Here is a 15,412-nt window from a genome sequence, read left to right as displayed (position 1 = left end):
CAACCAGAGAGTCACTGGTAACTTGACCAAGAGCAATTTCATTGTTGTAAAGATTTTATTTATTTATTAGAGAGCAGGGGGAGGGGCAGAGGGAGAGGGAGAGAATCTCGAGTCACCTCCCCAGTGAGCGTGGAGCCTGATGTGGGGCTTGATCCCACAACCCATGAGATCATGACCTGATCTGAAACCAAGAGTCTGATGCTCAACCGATGAACCGNTGCCCCCCCCTTTTTTTTTTTTTTTTTTTGTGAGAGAGAGTGAGTGAGCGGTGGGAGGAGGGGCAGAGGGAAAGAATCTTAAGCAGACTCCATGCCCAGCATGGAGCCCCACTTGGGGCCACGCAGAGCTCAATCTCATGACCCTGAGATCATGGCCTGAGCCCAAATCAAGAGTCAGTCACTTAACCAACTGAGCCACCCCAGTTCCCTGACCAAGAGCAATTTCAGAGGAATGTTGAAGAAGAAAGCCTCATCAGGACAGGTTCAAGAAAGAGTAGGAGAAGAGAAACTGGAGACTGAGCATAGACTTCTCTTTCAAGGAACTTTGCTACAAACCGAGGGTGGTAGATAGAGGGTAGGTAGAGGGAGAAGTGAGGCCAAGAGTGGTCTTTGTTTTCTTGTTTTGCTTTAAAAACGGGAGAATCAGCATTATGATTGTATCAGATGAGAATGGTCCAGTGGGAGCCAAAAATTAATGATGCAGGACAGAGAGGGAAGAATAGGTGATGGGATGGGGCTGATCCCAAGTGCAAGGCTGACCTTTGAGGGGCACAGACAGGTCGTCTGTGAAGAGGTGGGGAGGCAGTATGTGGGTGCAGAGCTGGCCGGTGGGCAGATGGCAAACAGAAGAGAGCCCCTGTGTTTTCAAGAGAAGGAGGGGGGCGCCTAGGTGGCACAGTCGTTGGGCGTCTGCCTTTGGCTCAGGGCGTGATCCTGGCGTTATGGGATTGAGCCCCATATCAGGCTCCTCCGCTATGAGCCTGCTTCTTCCTCTCCCACTCCCCCTGCTTGTGTTCCCTCTCTCGCTGGCTGGCTATCTCTGTCAAATAAATAAAATCTTAAAAAAAAAGAAAAGAGAGAAGGAGGAAGCATGTCTCTGGCCGGGAGTGAGTGAGGACAGAGGAGGAGGCGTTGGGATTCAGGAAAGGGGACCTGTATGATGAGGTATCTAGGGGAGAGACAGTGCATTAAGGACAGTATGAATGCAGCATTGGGCTGCGGGTGAGGTCTGTATGCCCAGTTCAGCTATCACTTCCTTCAGAAAGCCTTCTGACCGCCAGACCAGGTCATTCCCTTGTTATAAGTCTCATAGGCCCTGTGGTGCTTCTCTGATACAGCCCTGATGACAACTGGAATGAAATACCAACTGTATTCTTTAGTTCTTTAACCCCAGGCTCCCTCCCTAGACTGTAAACCCCTAAAGACGTGAGCGGAGGCTGTCTGCTCCATCGCTGTGTCTCAGCATCTCGTTCCTCCTGCATGGTAGTGTCTCAGTACAAAAGTATTAAATAGTTGAATGAACTAATGAAATAATGAATGAGAAAAGTCCCAGAAGTGGCATGCATGTTTTCTAGTCGGCCTAGATGTTTTTTTTTTTAAATTTATTTCGAGAGAGAGAGAGCGCCCCAATGCGAGCAGAGAGAGGGGCAGAGGGAGAGCGAGAGAGAATCTCAAGCCGACTCCTTGCTGAGCCTGGAGCCTTCCCAGAGCTCCATAGAACCCTGAGAGCATGACTGGAGCTGAAACCAAGAGTCCCAGCTCAACCGACTGAGCCACCCCTGCGCCCCTAGTTGGCTTAGATTTCTTAAGCCGGCTGTCCGGCAACCCGGGGTGTTTATGGACCCCCGCCCCGCCCCCTTCACTGCCTCTCCCGGGGCACGGCTTTGCGGGTGCTGGGGCTTTAAGAGCCGGCAGAAACGGAGCCGGGTGCTGATTGGCGGTTTATTCTAACGCCGGAGGATGAGCTCATCCGCAGCCAATGGCCAGGCGGCAGCCGGCCGGACCCCGCACCTGGCTGGAGGGCGCAAGGCGGCACCGGCGGTGCACGGTCTCCCGCACGAGTGAAGGGACGGTGGCGGCCGGAGTAGGTCAGGCCGCGCGGACAGAGCTCCCGGCTCGGGCAGGTACGGGGTTTGCCCGGCTCCTCCTCCGGGCCCCGGTCCTCCAGGCGAGGGCGTCCCCTCGTCTCACCCGCAGCACGCTGCCCTCGGTCCCGCCGCGCGGGGTGGCCCACCTTGCGTGCCCGGACTCGCGGGGTAGCCCGGGGCCTGACTCGAGCAGCCCAGCCCCTCGGCCTTGGCACCCCCTCCTCCCGCCCCCAACACAGGCCTCAGAGCTGCCGGTACCGGGTGGCTGGGCGGAGCAAGGAGGGTGCGGCTTGCCTCCCCTCTTCCCTCCACCCTCGCCGCTTGCTGGCCGGGGTTCAGCTCCCGGCTGGCTTGGGGACGTGGGTTTCCCTCCCCGCCCCACTCCCCATCCTGTTCTGTCTATTCCCTCTCTCCACAGAGGCAGAGGTGGCCTAGTCTTGGAAGTTCAGGCCCTGCCCTTTTCAATGGGGCCTGAGAGAACACAGGTGCCACTGAGCCGGGGCGGAGGCAGCTCTGCTGGCCTCCCTCAGAGCCCTTTCCTTTCCTGAAGCCACTGCTCTTATCCCCTCGGCCACTTGTGTCACACACTGCTCAGGGAGCAGCTCCTATCAGGTTCCTGGAGGCCATGTGGCCTCCTGGCCTACTCAGGGCCAGGGTAGTGCCGCTCCCTCCCTGGGGCCGCGAGGCCCTCCTTGCTTTACCTCTACCTAGAATCCGTCACTCGGGAATTTCACTTGCCCACAGGTTTAAGGCCAGGCCTTGTGCCTAACTCTCTGCCAGGCTCTCCAGGCGGTCCTCACGTGCTGACCTCGAGCTCCAAAGGAAATGAAATAAAGCAGGGGCAATCTCCCGTTCAGGGAGGTGCCATCGAGCTGAACCCTGAAGGATAAATGAAATTCCTGTAGGAGGAGTAGGACCAGGAGAACAGGCAGGATGGAGGGAACAGTGTGAGGAACAGCCTTGGCTTGTGGCCAACATATGTTTACCATGTGCTAGATACCCGTTTGTCTGTGAGACCTCAGGAAGGCAGTTCTGGATCACAGATATCCCCAGCTCTCTCCAGTGCTCAAGACATACCTGTTGATCTGAATTTGGACTGAAAGGAAGAGCCCCGAGCATGTTATTATCCTGTTATCACCATTTAGAAAAGGTCTGGCCTGGTAGAGGGATGTTACCCACACTAGCTCTCATCCCTCCAGCCGTTGGAGGTATTAGTCTCCCAGTTTTCAGGGGAGGAAACCAGGGTACGGATGGGGTGTTGTTCCCAGCCGGGGCCTCCCTAGGGCATCTGTTTATTTCAGGTCACCTCCACAGGGCAGCAGCCATGAGCCTGGTGGCCTGCGAGTGCCCTCCGGGCCCCGGCCTGGAGCCTGAGCCTTGCTCCCGAGCACGGTCCCAGGCCCGTGTGTACCTGGAGCAGATTCGCAATCTGGTGGCCCCCGGGGCCCCCGACATGACCAAGCGTGACTACCTGGTGGATGCAGCCACGCAGATCCGGCTGGCCCTGGAGCGTGATGTCAGTGAGGACTATGAGGCAGCCTTCAACCACTACCAGAATGGTGTGGACGTGCTGCTGCGCGGCGTGCACGGTGAGCATCGGCTAGCCGGGGGCGGGGGGAGCTGCTGGGGAAGGGCCAGCTTGGGGCTCGCCCAGTCCTCTGTCCATCTGCGCCGGGTGAGCAGGGCTCCAGGCTGGCCCCGCAGGGCCTCTGGGACAGTCATAATAGGGGGCCTGTGTGAGCGGTTCCTATATGCCAGACACTGGTCTCAGGGTCTGCTTCACAGTAATGGAGATGACCATGTGCGTTGTTGATGTCGTATGTAGGAACCATTTTTATGCCCATTTTCCAGATACAAAACTGAGGTGCCAGGCAATTAAATTACTTAAGGTTCCGTAGCTCTCAGCGGCAGAGCTGAGAGGTTTGAACAGTTGGGGCTCGACAGGCTGGGCACTGACCCCCGTACACTTGCCTGTCCGTGGAGCGGAGCGGGGCTCCTGCCCACTGGGGGCTTGCATTACAAGGGGGGAGACTGATGAGATTAATGGTGGATAATTACCTCTCAGGTGGGAAGAGCAATGAGGAGGAAATGAGGGGAGAGAAGAGAGAAAGGGAAGCCAGGCTGGGCCGGCATAGGGTGTTTTCTAGAAGTCAGAAGTTTAATCTGAGCGCTGAAGGACAGTGTGTTGTCCAGCCAAAGGGCCAAGTGGTGGGGGGGGGGGCAGAGGGAGAGGGGGAGAGATAGAGAGAGAGAGAGCGCATCCCGTTCAGGGCAGAGTGGGGCATTGCCTCTCCAGGGGAGAGGCCAGCCCTGAGGCCAGGTGGAGATTCCTGAGGCGGTGGGGGATAGGAGTCGGGCCCTGCTTCCTACCCCGCTGCCAAAGAGCCCCCCAAGGCCGGGGCTTCCGACTGCCCAGTGAATTCGTTCCTTTTCCCATCCCGGTCCCCCCTCCGGCCTTTTCATGCTGGGCATCCGAGAGGGCACAGAGGCATTCTCTGGGAGCTTCTGTCTCCTCCTCCGAAAACAGACCAGGAAATCCCCACTCTGTTCCTTCCCGAGGTGCGAAGCAGCCCGCGGGCCGGTGGGTGCAGCTGTGAAGAGCAGGAGGCTGGGGGCGACCACGGTTCCCAGCCTGTCCCTCCATCTTCTTCCTTCGTCCCCACCTGCCGGTCTCCCCCCCAGAGGAGGGCTGGGGAACCGGTGTGGGGGCCCCGTCTGCAGACCAGCCTCAGAAGTAGGCTCTCTCTCTCCTGTGGAGGGCAGAGGGTGGGGAGCCGGAACCCCAGCCCTCCGGGGCCAGGCTGGGTCCTGGTAACCCTCTTACCCCACAGTCGACCCCAACAAGGAGCGATGCGAGGCTGTGAAGCTGAAAATTACCAAGTACCTGCGGCGGGCTGAGGAGATCTTCACCTGTCACCTGCAGAGGACCCTGGGCGGTGGCACGAGCCCCGGCACGGTGAGGAGACCGTGCCCCAAAGGCCTGAGGGCTCTGGGGGGAGAGAGCTGAGGCCCCCACCCCACGGGTCGGAGGGCTGTCACCTCCTGTCCTGGGCTGTGGGGCAGGGCAGGTGGGGGTGTGTGCCAGGGACAGGGCTGTCCCCCCACCGTTCTGCTGGCTCCCAACGTCTCCCGCACCCAGCTAGTGCCTTGTCTTCACACACTTAGTGAGTCATCTCCAGGCCAGTCTCACCCCTGCGCAGGGTAAACGCACACACCTCCAGCCTCACGCGCGGCTCCTGCACAAGCTTCACGTGCAAACACTCGAAGTTTCCCACATCTGCGGAAGGTTGAATGGGTCTCAGCGAGCACAGCTGACCCTTGGACGAGACGGGTTTGAACCGCGTGGGTCCACTTCTAGTCGGATTTTTTCGATAAATACGCCACAGTGTTGGAAATGTATTTTCTCTCCTGCATCTTGTGAGGCTGCTTTTCCCCAAAGCAGGTGCCTGGGCCACATGCCTGGGGCTTCCAGGCATGTTCCCTGAGACCTCCATGTGCCCAGGTTAGCTCCCCACCTCTGGGAGCACCTGCCTCATGTGGGTTGGGCTTTCAAGACTGGGGAAGGGGGTCTGACTCCCTGCGCCTGGGAGGAGGGTGGACGGGGCGGGGGGGGGCGGAGTGTAGAGGGTGGTGTGGTGACCCGGGTGCCAGTCAGGGCCAGCTTCTCTGCTCCCTGTGAGGTGCGGGCCCCGTGGACCCCAGTTCTGCCCCTGGTGCCCCCTGCTGTCCTGGCAGCTGGAGGACCGCCGGGCCCTGAGTCTGTGGGGTCTGTCTCCCACCTCTGCAGGGCTGCAGCAGCCTGAGGCTCCGGCCTGTCCGCACGCTGAGCTCTGCCCTGGAGCAGCTGAGGGGCTGCAGGGTGGTTGGGGTCATCGAGAAGGTGAGTGAGCTGACGGCCACGGTTTTCCTGCCAAAGGAGATGGTGCAGGCAGATGGGGGTGGTGGGTGGGGAGAAGGGGCTGGAAAGGGGTCAGCGGGTCCCAGGGGAGGAGAGCAGCTGTGTCCGGTGGCTCCCCACCCTTCTCTCACCCCAGCACACATCAGTCAGCTCCTGGAGAGGAAAAGGGGAACAGAAGAGGCAAATAGTCCCTTTTCCACAGCCCGCAGCTCAGGCAGACAGCCCCTCCCTCCGAGATTCAAGACAGAAGCCGGAGAAGCAGTGCCCAGGGCACCGGGCCAGCACACAGCCCTGCTCTCTCCCCCTTCCGCTTCCCACAGGCCCCAATCCACACTCCCTCTGCGCCCCAGGGCTGCGGCCAGAGTCTCCCCACCGAGTATTGCCGAGGAGTCCCTGTGGTGGAAATGTGCACTGCTCTCCAGAAGCCTGTCCTGCAGAGGGTCCCAGCCCCCAGAGGGGGCCTTGGCATCCTGACCCCGTCTGAGCCCCTTTCCCTTCATGTGGGGCAGGCGGGGAGCTAGGAGCAGCCATGGCAACCTGCACGTGAGACGCTCATCAGAGTGGGGGAGATGGAAGGACAGACAGTTGGGTCAAATGAGATGTGAGCCAGCATTCGGCTGCCCTCTGCCCCAACCCAGGCCCCACCTGAGTAGTTCCCAACGCGGTTCTTTCTCAAACTGGCTGTTCATCGGAATCACCTGGGGAGCTTCCTAAAAAGAGAGGCCTGGGCCCCACCCCAGGCCTGTTGAGTCAGAGTTTCCAGGGTTGAGCCCAGGCATCTGTAATTTAAACACTCCTGGGGGGATTTTGCCGGTCCTGGGAGCCCGCAGAGGACGCATGCTGCAGGCACCGTGCGGCCACAGCAAACCCCTTTACCTCCCCGTCGGTTTCCTCATCTGTAAGCGGGGTAAGAATCCTCCCCCACAAGGGGGCATGTGGGAACTAAAATGAAATTTTTGGGAAAGGCCTGGCACATGCTGAAACATTTGATACGTGTTTGATGGCTCTAAATGCTGCTGACAAGGGCGGGCGGGAGGCGTGCAGGCTTCCCGTCCCCCAGCCGTGCTCCAGCTGCTTCCCCAGGTCCCTGGAACAGGCCCCAGTCTGTCAGCCAAGGCCCGGCCGGCTTCCATCTGCCTTCCCTCCAACTGCACTCGTCTGTGTGGCCCCAGCCAAGCACAGCGGCTCCCACAGACCGGCCGGGCGGTGACTGCCACCACCTTTTCCTCGAGTGGGATCCCGCTGAAGGATAGGTGGTGTGGAGAGAGGGGTTCCAGGTCCAACAGTGTGGGTTACAGGGAGTTAAAGTGATGCGACTTTGTTTTTTTGATTATAGGCATTTGCAGAGCTTTGGGGATGCAATGTATACCCTGAATTTCCGAGAAGGAGGTCTGGGATAGAATTTCCCGAATTTGTTTGACCCCAGGACACGCGTATGCAAAGCATTTTCTGCATCCAGTATTCTAAGGCCTGTGCATGTGGAAAGCACAAATTAAGGCCAAGCCCAACCCTTCTGTTTTGAGATTGTCTCTCTTTCCTTTTTTTACCCTTTCTTGGGCACCCAGCTTACCTACTCCACCTTCCTCCTGAGATCCTGCTTCCCTTTCCTATGTAATTTCCAAGTCGGGAACACCATCTTCCCCAAATTAGGAGAGATGTTAGGGCCCCTGGGCCCAGGTCCCTGCAGCCAGGCCTGAATATGCTGTCCAGGAGCCCCATTCCACAGCCCTGCCCAGGCAGATCCTGGCGGGAGGGTAGCTCGGGCCAGCAGCCCTCAGGGCTGGGCCAGGGCCAAGGGCCTGCTCTGGAAGCCTGGAGTGCCCCAGGAGATGCCCAGCTGGGAGGTGAACTAGGCTGGGAGAGGGATGCCTAGGGGTTAAGGAGGTGCTGGCGGGGGTGGGGGGGTTGCCGGGAGCTGCGAGGTAGGGGGCTCAGGGACTAGATGGGTCTCTGGCTAGAATACCCAGGGCTTTGTTCTCAGGGAGCATGGGGGGCCTGAGAGCTATCACCACATGTTTGCTGAGTGGCATGTAGGAGCCAGGGATGGGGAAGAAAAAGGTCATCCAAGTCACTTCTTGTTTTTTTGGCCCAGACACAGGGGTGTTTTTTAAAATTATCATTACTTACCAACATTTGAAAATTGGCAGGTTTGATACAGAAGTCCAGATTTCCTGCTTCTGCAAAATTAGAAGATGTGGGAATGCTGGCTCCCATTCTCGCGTGGCAGCAAGGAGTCGGGGCGGGGGGGGGGCGTTGCCGGTTTTAATGGGACACCAGTCCTCTGGTTTGCTCCTGTCCCTGCCCTGCCCCTTTGGTTCCCATCCCAGGCCCCTGTGGGCCTTGGAGTTGGAGAATCTGTTCAGAAATTTTGGACTTGTTTGCTCCATGAGAGAGTCCTCCTGGAATTTTGATACTTCGGGCATTTTTAAAGAAAGGGTTAATGTGTTTCACTGAAGCTTTCACTGTTCTGTATCCCAGGATCTCGGGGTATCTTTAAAAAAAAATCCCTTTATAAAAAGGCAAAAAAGGGGGCACCCAGAACTGCCTCCCACCTTCCAAATGGCAACACTCACCTGACATAAGGCACATTCTCATTTGCAAAACTGTTGCATTAAACCCTCTCAGTTGCCCTGGGGGAAAAAAAGCACTAGACTGGGCAGCCCGTCCGCTGGTCATTAGCCACCTAAGACTACTGGAGTTACAATTAGTTAAATATTCTGCTTCTCGTTCACACCAACCACGTTTCAAGGGCTTGATAGCTTTTCATATAGTCAATGGCTTCTGTGTTGGACAGTGCGGACATATTTTTCATGTTCTATTGGACGGCGCTGCATTTTATTAAGGTATTTATTTGAGAGCGAGCGAGCGAGCGTGCATGCAGGGGTGGGGCGAGGGACCCAAGCAGACTCCAAGCTGAGCACAGAGCCTGATGCAGGGCTCCATCTCCCGACCCTGAGCTCATGACCTGAGCTGAAATCAAGAGTCAGACGGTCAAGCGACTGACCCACCCTGGCGCCCTGGACGGTGCTGCATTTTAATAATGGTCTTACAGAAAATGAAACGGAGGTTCCTGAGGTCCAATGACTAGCTAGTGCTCTGTCCCCCGTAGCACTGAGCAAAAGAGGAAGGGGATTGTTTTGCTTGCTTACTTTGAGGAGAAAATGCCCCCCTTTGTGCTTGAGATATAAAAGAGAAAGGAATTTGAAACTATATATACATTCCCCACCATCCTACCTAGTTCCAAGATAATTGCTGTTAATGTTTTGGTCTCATTCTTTCTCGATAGATAGGGGTGTGTGTGCGCATGTGCGTGCATTAAATATGTATGTCGTGTGTGTATATATATTTAAACACACTTGTTCCAGTGTACTGATCAAGTTTTGTATCTGGCTTCCCCAGCCTTCCCTGCTGGTTTTTTGAACTGTCTCTGAGAGGACCTTAGCCAGGACAAGGTGGTAGGGAATCCCACTTGGCAAGGGACAGTGGGGAATTATCCAGGGCGTCAGTATTTGTGGGAAACTCGATTCTCCTAAATGACCCCAGAGTTTTCTTTCTTGCTTTTTCAAGCATTGCACAAATTTGGTCAAGTTGCTGGGGCCGGGCTGGGTTCCGTCTCTGGCTTTCGGAGGAGAGCCCTCTGGCGGTCAGAAGGCATGCGTCACTGCTGCCTCGGGAAGGGCACTGACGGGGGAGGTGAGGCTCAGAGGGGAGGGCAGGTGCCATGGTCACCTGGCTGTGCCCCCCTTGCATGTCTCCAGGACTCTGGGATCAGCCCTGCCTGGATTCAAATCCTGCCTCTACCGCTTTTTAGCAGTGACTATAGGTAACCTACCTCTCTGAATCTCAAGTTCTTCATCAATAAAATGGGTCACTAATCATACTCACCTGGTAGGGCTCTGGGGCTAAAATTAAATAATCTATATAAAGCATGTAGCGCAGGGTAAGTGCTCTGTAGCCAGCATGGGGCTTCCCTACGACAGTGTTAGGAACAGTCACTACAGATTATCGAGGGAGGGCATGTGATGTAGCAGGTGCAGGCCACCGTTAGACTTGTCTGCTGGAAGAGAGTCCTGCTGACCTAAAGGCAGTACTGCTGTGACCCCATTTTGCAGCTGAGCAAGGTTCAGAGAGGCAGTGCGATGTGGCAAATGGGGTAACTGGCGTTCTCCTGGCCTTTATAGAAATAAAGGGCCTTTTTTTTTTTTTTAAAGATTTTACTTATTTCTTTGACACAGAGCACAAACCGGGGGGGGGGGGCAGGCAGAGGGAGAGGGAGAAGCCGGCTCCCTGCTGAGCCAGGAGCCCGATGTGGGGCTCGATCCCAGGACCCTGAGATCACAACCTGAGCCACCGAGGTGCCCACAAAGGGCCTATTTATGGCGTCAACAAACCAGTGATGAGGGAAGGTGGGCATTTGTAATTCCTGTTTGGTAGATGAGAAAATCTATTCACTTGGCCAAGATTTAAACCCAGTGCCCCTTTCTCACCCCAATCTTAGGATGCAGCCTTTGTGACTGCCCAGTGGCCTGGCCTCAGCGGGAGGTGCCCACCTACCACCAAGGGGAGTGTCTGCAGGGTGGGCAGACAGCCGAGTCACCTCAGGGTGCTGGTCTTGCCCACATAGGCCCCTCACTTGGCCAAATCTTCTGCCTTCCCGCCCCAACACGCTCTGCTCTTGCCTGTGGCTGGGGTCCACCCCTGCCCGCCACAGAGATGAGTCAAGGGCCCAACTCCAAACAAGGCCCGGACCCAGCCAGCGATTGGCATGTTGCTGCCTCAAACCAAAAGCAACGGGAGAAGGGGGCTGCTCTCCACAGACGCCTCCCGAAAGAAAAACTATTTAAAAGGGGGAGGGGCAGGCAAGGGAAGGGACCCAAAGGAGCATGCCAATCCTGTGTGTTCCTGGGCACGGTCGGCCCACGGCTGACCTTGGGCCACACTCCCAGACCCTCAGCCACTTCACCTGTAAAATAAGAGATCAGAGAGGCGACTGGCTCTGAGGTCCCGCCCAGCCACGATGCCCTCAAACCCTGCGGCCGGACCACGCACGTATGAAGGGACTCCGTCATCCCTGCTCTGTGTGGGACTCTGGGATTACGGAGCTGGCAGGGTGGTCACTCCCTCCCATTGCTCACAGCCCGGTGGGGAGACAGGAAACTAGATGCTGTGATAGGGCCCCCTCAGGGTGAGCCCAGAGAGCACAGGAGACAGAGCAGGGGTCCCAGGCTGACCTGAGGGCTGGCATCTGAGCTAATCCTTCAGGTCACACGGAAGTGGGTGAGCAGGACAGGACTGATGTCAGCTCGGTGCGGGCCCAGCGACACACTCTGCACCACTCCAGCCTGCCCTCCTCCTTGACCTGGAGTGAGGGAACTGGGGGCCTGGGGCTTGGGCTGTGGAGCCCCAGAAACTAGCCTGTGCCTTGACTGGTGTCTCTTGGTCCTTGGCAGGTGCAGCTGGTCCAGGACCCGGCGACCGGAAGGACCTTCGTGGTAAAGGCAGGTGCCACTTAGTTCCCTGCTATTCGGCATTCCCCCTGGGCCTTTCTCACCGCTCTTGGAAACCCCTGCCCTTTGGGACCCTCCCACCCAGAGCCCATATCTGAAGCCAGGCTCCCTCCAAATCCAAAGGCTGCTTGTTCTGTCCCCGAGCACGTCCCCCGCCTCCCAGACACACATACTGCCTTATCCTTGTTTGCAGGGTGGAGGGCCTGGGTTCCACGGCGGGAGTAGGGGTGAGGGCCAGGTCAGGAACTGGGGGGAGGCAGTTGTTCCTCGGGGTGGCTTCTGTCCCCTAGCATCTGTTTCCCCTAACGCCAGGCTAGGCCGTCCCCCCGCAGGGCACCGTCTGCTCTGAGCCCCGCTGACCTGCCTGCCCTCTCCCCAGAGCCTGTCCAGGTGTCACACAGCGAACCGGGAGCGGCTGACCATCATCCCACGTGGTGTCCCCTACATGACCAAGCTTCTTCGCTACTTTGTGAGCGAGGACTCCATCTTCCTGCAGCTGGAGCACGTGCAAGGTGGGGACCTCGGGGACCCCGTCAGCTCCTCAGGTCCTTGGGATGTCCTCTTATGCCAAGCACGAGGAGGGGGTAACTTGCATTAGACGTGCAGCGCTGAGCGGGGGACCTAGGTTTTCTGGTGTGGGGGAGAAATGGCAGGATCAGGCTGGGGTGGGCCTCTGGGTGGTGCTCGGGGTGGGGGGGCAGGGGACGTCTTGAGAAGAAGGTTCGCGTCTTGGGCCGTGAGAGGGCATTGAGGCACATGTCCCCTTTGTCACCATTTCCTCCAGCTTGGGCTCTTTTCATTTTTCTAGTCTGTGGCCACATAGGATGGTGGCACCTGAGGCTGTGAGGACAGCAGTGGGGCGGTGGAGCAGATATTTATCGATCACCCTATTATAGTGATTTTTTTTTTAATGAGGGACGCATCCTTGGGTAATGACATTGAGTCACTGCAGGTCCAGGTCCGGCTGCCTTTTATTTTACTTGCTTAAATTTCATAATACTGTTCTCCCTAAAGAGTAAAAAAATTACAATATATTGAGCAGGGGAGAACCTACCGCCCAGAGGGCATTCCGGGCTGAGGAGGGAGGGGCACGGGGAACATGTGGAAGACAGGGGCTGTGCTGCGGGGAGGGGAGGCAGGAGTAGGGGACCTGGTGTCCACGCTCTTCTCCCCTGCCCCTCTGCACGGCCCAGGAGGCACGCTCTGGTCCCACCTGCTCTCCCAGGAGCAGCCCCAACAGTGTGGGATCAGGTCCGGCTCCAGCCCAGAGAGGATGAAGGCTCCGCTCAACTCGCCCCTCGGCCTCCAGACCCCAGCACTCTTCTCTCTGGGACCCACCCGCCTGCAGGACAGAATCGTTCAGGAGCCTCCACGGACTTCCCGGAGACTTCCCCCAGCCGGGGAGGCCCCACCCATCACTTCCCAGAGAGAGGCTGAAGGTGACCCCTCTGCCAGGACCCATACTTCCCCCACCTCGGACCGACCGAAGGCCCCGGGTGGCCGCCTGCACCTCCAAGCCAGGCGGCGGCCTGGCCAGAGCTCAGATGGGAGGCCGTCTTGGGGGCTCCCTTGGGTTCATCAGGGGGCGGTCCGGGTGTTGGGGGCCTGTGGCCGAGGCAAGAGTCCCAGCCTCCCCTTAGCCGAGAGGGTGCGCCCGAGCTCTGGCCGCGGCGCCTGGACGGTGGAGGAAGAGCAGGTGAAGCAGTGGGCAGCCGAGACCCTGCTGGCCCTGGAGGCGCTGCACCAGCAGGGGGTGCTGTGCCGAGACCTCAATCCCCGGAACCTGCTCTTGGACCAGGCAGGTAGGCGCCCAGGCTGGGGCGGGGAGGGGATTAGGCTGCCCTCACTTCACCTCACCTCTCACATGGGGCCCCCAAAGCCTCCAGACAGAGAAGGAGAGGTCCCCAACGTCCAGGGGCCCTCTGAGGTCATCTGCTTCCCCTGCCTCCCCCTGGCCTCTTCACACGGGGCTCTGCCGAGTCTGGTTGGCCGAAGTTGAGCCTGAGTCCAGGGCGGCAGCTCCTAGAATGCCTGGTTGTCTCTGGGCCTTCGGGGACCAGGCCCCAGGGAGGCTCTGCCCACTGTGGCCACTGGCTCCTGCTTCGTGCCTGCTGGGGGATGCCCCGGAGTCCCCTCTCCCGAGCCACCTGCTCTATGACCACTAACCACAATTTTTGTCCACCCTTTTTCCTCCCTACACCCACTGGCTGAGAAGGTCACGTCCGGCTCACGTATTTTGGCCAGTGGTCCGAGGTGGAGCCCCACTACTGCAGGGAGGCCTTGGACAATCTCTACAGTGCCCCAGGCAAGAAGGGGGGGGGCTGAGATCTTGGGTGCCTCTGTGGGTTGAGCCGCGGGGCTGCGGATGACGGAGGGAGGGGGCGGTGTCCGGGAGGAGGGGCAGAGTGGAGACCAGCCCTCTTGGGTGAGTCCCGGGACGTGTATGTTCTTATTCCTACAGAGGTGGGGGGCATTTCTGAGCTGACGGAAGCCTGTGACTGGTGGAGCTTTGGGTCGCTGCTGTACGAATTGCTGACTGGCACGGTGAGTAGCTGTGCAGGGCGTGGAGCCCTGGTGGGGAGCGCAGGATGAGCGCGGCATAGTAGTCCAACCAGCCAGGGTCGGCGCTGATGCTACCTCGCTCGTTAAGGACACACTGAGCACCCCGTCCCGCCCCACAAGCGGCTATCACCAGTGAGATTGTCGTCAACTTCGGTAAATGAGTCGAGCTGGGATAGTTAAGAAAGGTTTCCAGAGGAGGATACCTGGGTGGTCTGGAGGGAGGGTGGAATTTGACACAACCCTTCTTCCCTGGAAGGCCACTGAATCATCCCCCCAGCTTCTCCCCACTGCTTATTCCCCCTACCCATGCCCATCTGGGCTGTAAGCTCCAGATTTTGGCTGAAGGACAGCAGCTTCTGCCCTCTGGGCTCCTCCACGAGCTCAGCGTCACACCGGCTGGTTAGGCCAGGTAGCAAGGAAAATCCCAGACTACGGTTGAGCAGAAAGGACAGGAGCAGATGAAGCGTCTTCTGACGTCTGTCCTGGCACCCTCTTGCTAGACAAGCCCTAAGAGTGGGGTTCTCTCCTCTTAGCCTCCCCCCGCTTCTCCAGCCCAGGGCTCCTGGCCTTCCTCCTGGTTGCACCTTGCGGCCCTGCCTGGTCCCTGGAAGTCCTCTCCCTGCTCCAGTGCCGCAGGGCTCTGGAGCGCAGAGTGCACCTGGCCTTGGCCCTGCCAGTGGCCGACCACGGCCTGCCCTGAACGAAACCCAAGATCGATGCTTCTGGCAGGCTTGGAGCCAGAGGGACCTGGGTTCAAACCCTGAACTCAGCCTACATCCCTTTACCGCCCTGAGCCTGCTTTTTGACTTTAAAATGAAGATACTAGTACTTAGTTTGAGGGTTGTTGTGGAAATTATGGATAAGGGAGGTGAGGCATCTTCCACCACCTGGCGTTTAGTAGCTCCAAAGCAAACGACAACCGTTGTCACCATCCCCCCGGATGTGACACGGGGAAGTAAATCCTGGCTTCCACGAGAGCGTGCAGACATCGCTGGGGTTGCCCCTGTCCCTGTCTTCCCAGGCACTGTCGCAGAGCCACCCCTCAGGAATCCAGCCCCACACTCAGCTCCAGCTACCGGAGTGGCTCAGTCGCCCAGCGGCCTCCCTGCTGACCGAGGTGAGTACGGCTGGCCTAGAGGCGGCAGCTGCTGGGCCCCAGGGTGGGTGCTGAGGGCACAGCCCCGGCGTGAACGACAGCCCCCCAGGCTGGACGTCTGATGTGGGTGCAGGAGGGCCAGGAGGACAACAAATCTGTAGACACTGGGGGCCAAACACGTGTACCCCATGTACCACTGGGGGTTCCATGGGACCCCCGCCCCCCAGGTCAGCCCAAGCCTCGGCAAAGGGTCTGGGAAGGCT

At 58.3% G+C, this 15,412-nt stretch overlaps 1 protein-coding gene across 6 annotated transcripts in view; it reads left to right on the top strand.

The window, feature by feature from the left end:
* Positions 1 to 1,986: 1,986 nt before the first annotated feature.
* The window catches only part of RPS6KL1 (ribosomal protein S6 kinase like 1), a 16,344-nt gene continuing 2,918 nt past the window's right edge, over positions 1,987 to 15,412 (top strand). For 4 of the 6 annotated variants that reach the window (XM_034642163.1, XM_034642162.1, XM_034642161.1 and 1 more), the window contains exons 1-10: positions 3,550 to 3,675; positions 4,646 to 4,820; positions 4,918 to 5,042; positions 5,874 to 5,966; positions 11,435 to 11,482; positions 11,871 to 12,003; positions 12,685 to 13,293; positions 13,707 to 13,796; positions 13,953 to 14,035; positions 15,075 to 15,170. In XM_034642163.1, the coding sequence (XP_034498054.1) occupies positions 3,565 to 3,675; positions 4,646 to 4,820; positions 4,918 to 5,042; positions 5,874 to 5,966; positions 11,435 to 11,482; positions 11,871 to 12,003; positions 12,685 to 13,293; positions 13,707 to 13,796; positions 13,953 to 14,035; positions 15,075 to 15,170 (1,563 nt within the window). In that variant the 5' untranslated portion in view covers positions 3,550 to 3,564. Of the gene's footprint in view, positions 2,123 to 3,387; positions 3,676 to 4,645; positions 4,821 to 4,917; positions 5,043 to 5,873; positions 5,967 to 11,434; positions 11,483 to 11,870; positions 12,004 to 12,684; positions 13,294 to 13,706; positions 13,797 to 13,952; positions 14,036 to 15,074; positions 15,171 to 15,412 lie in introns of those variants that run through there. The other 2 variants (XM_034642164.1, XM_019794636.2) reach the window with 2 other exon arrangements.

The sequence above is a fragment of the Ailuropoda melanoleuca genome, chromosome 14 (genome assembly GCF_002007445.2).
Source record: "Ailuropoda melanoleuca isolate Jingjing chromosome 14, ASM200744v2, whole genome shotgun sequence".
NCBI lineage: Eukaryota > Metazoa > Chordata > Mammalia > Carnivora > Ursidae > Ailuropoda > Ailuropoda melanoleuca.
The sequence above is the reverse complement of the archived record's forward strand: the minus strand, read 5'-3'. Positions and strand labels throughout refer to the sequence as shown.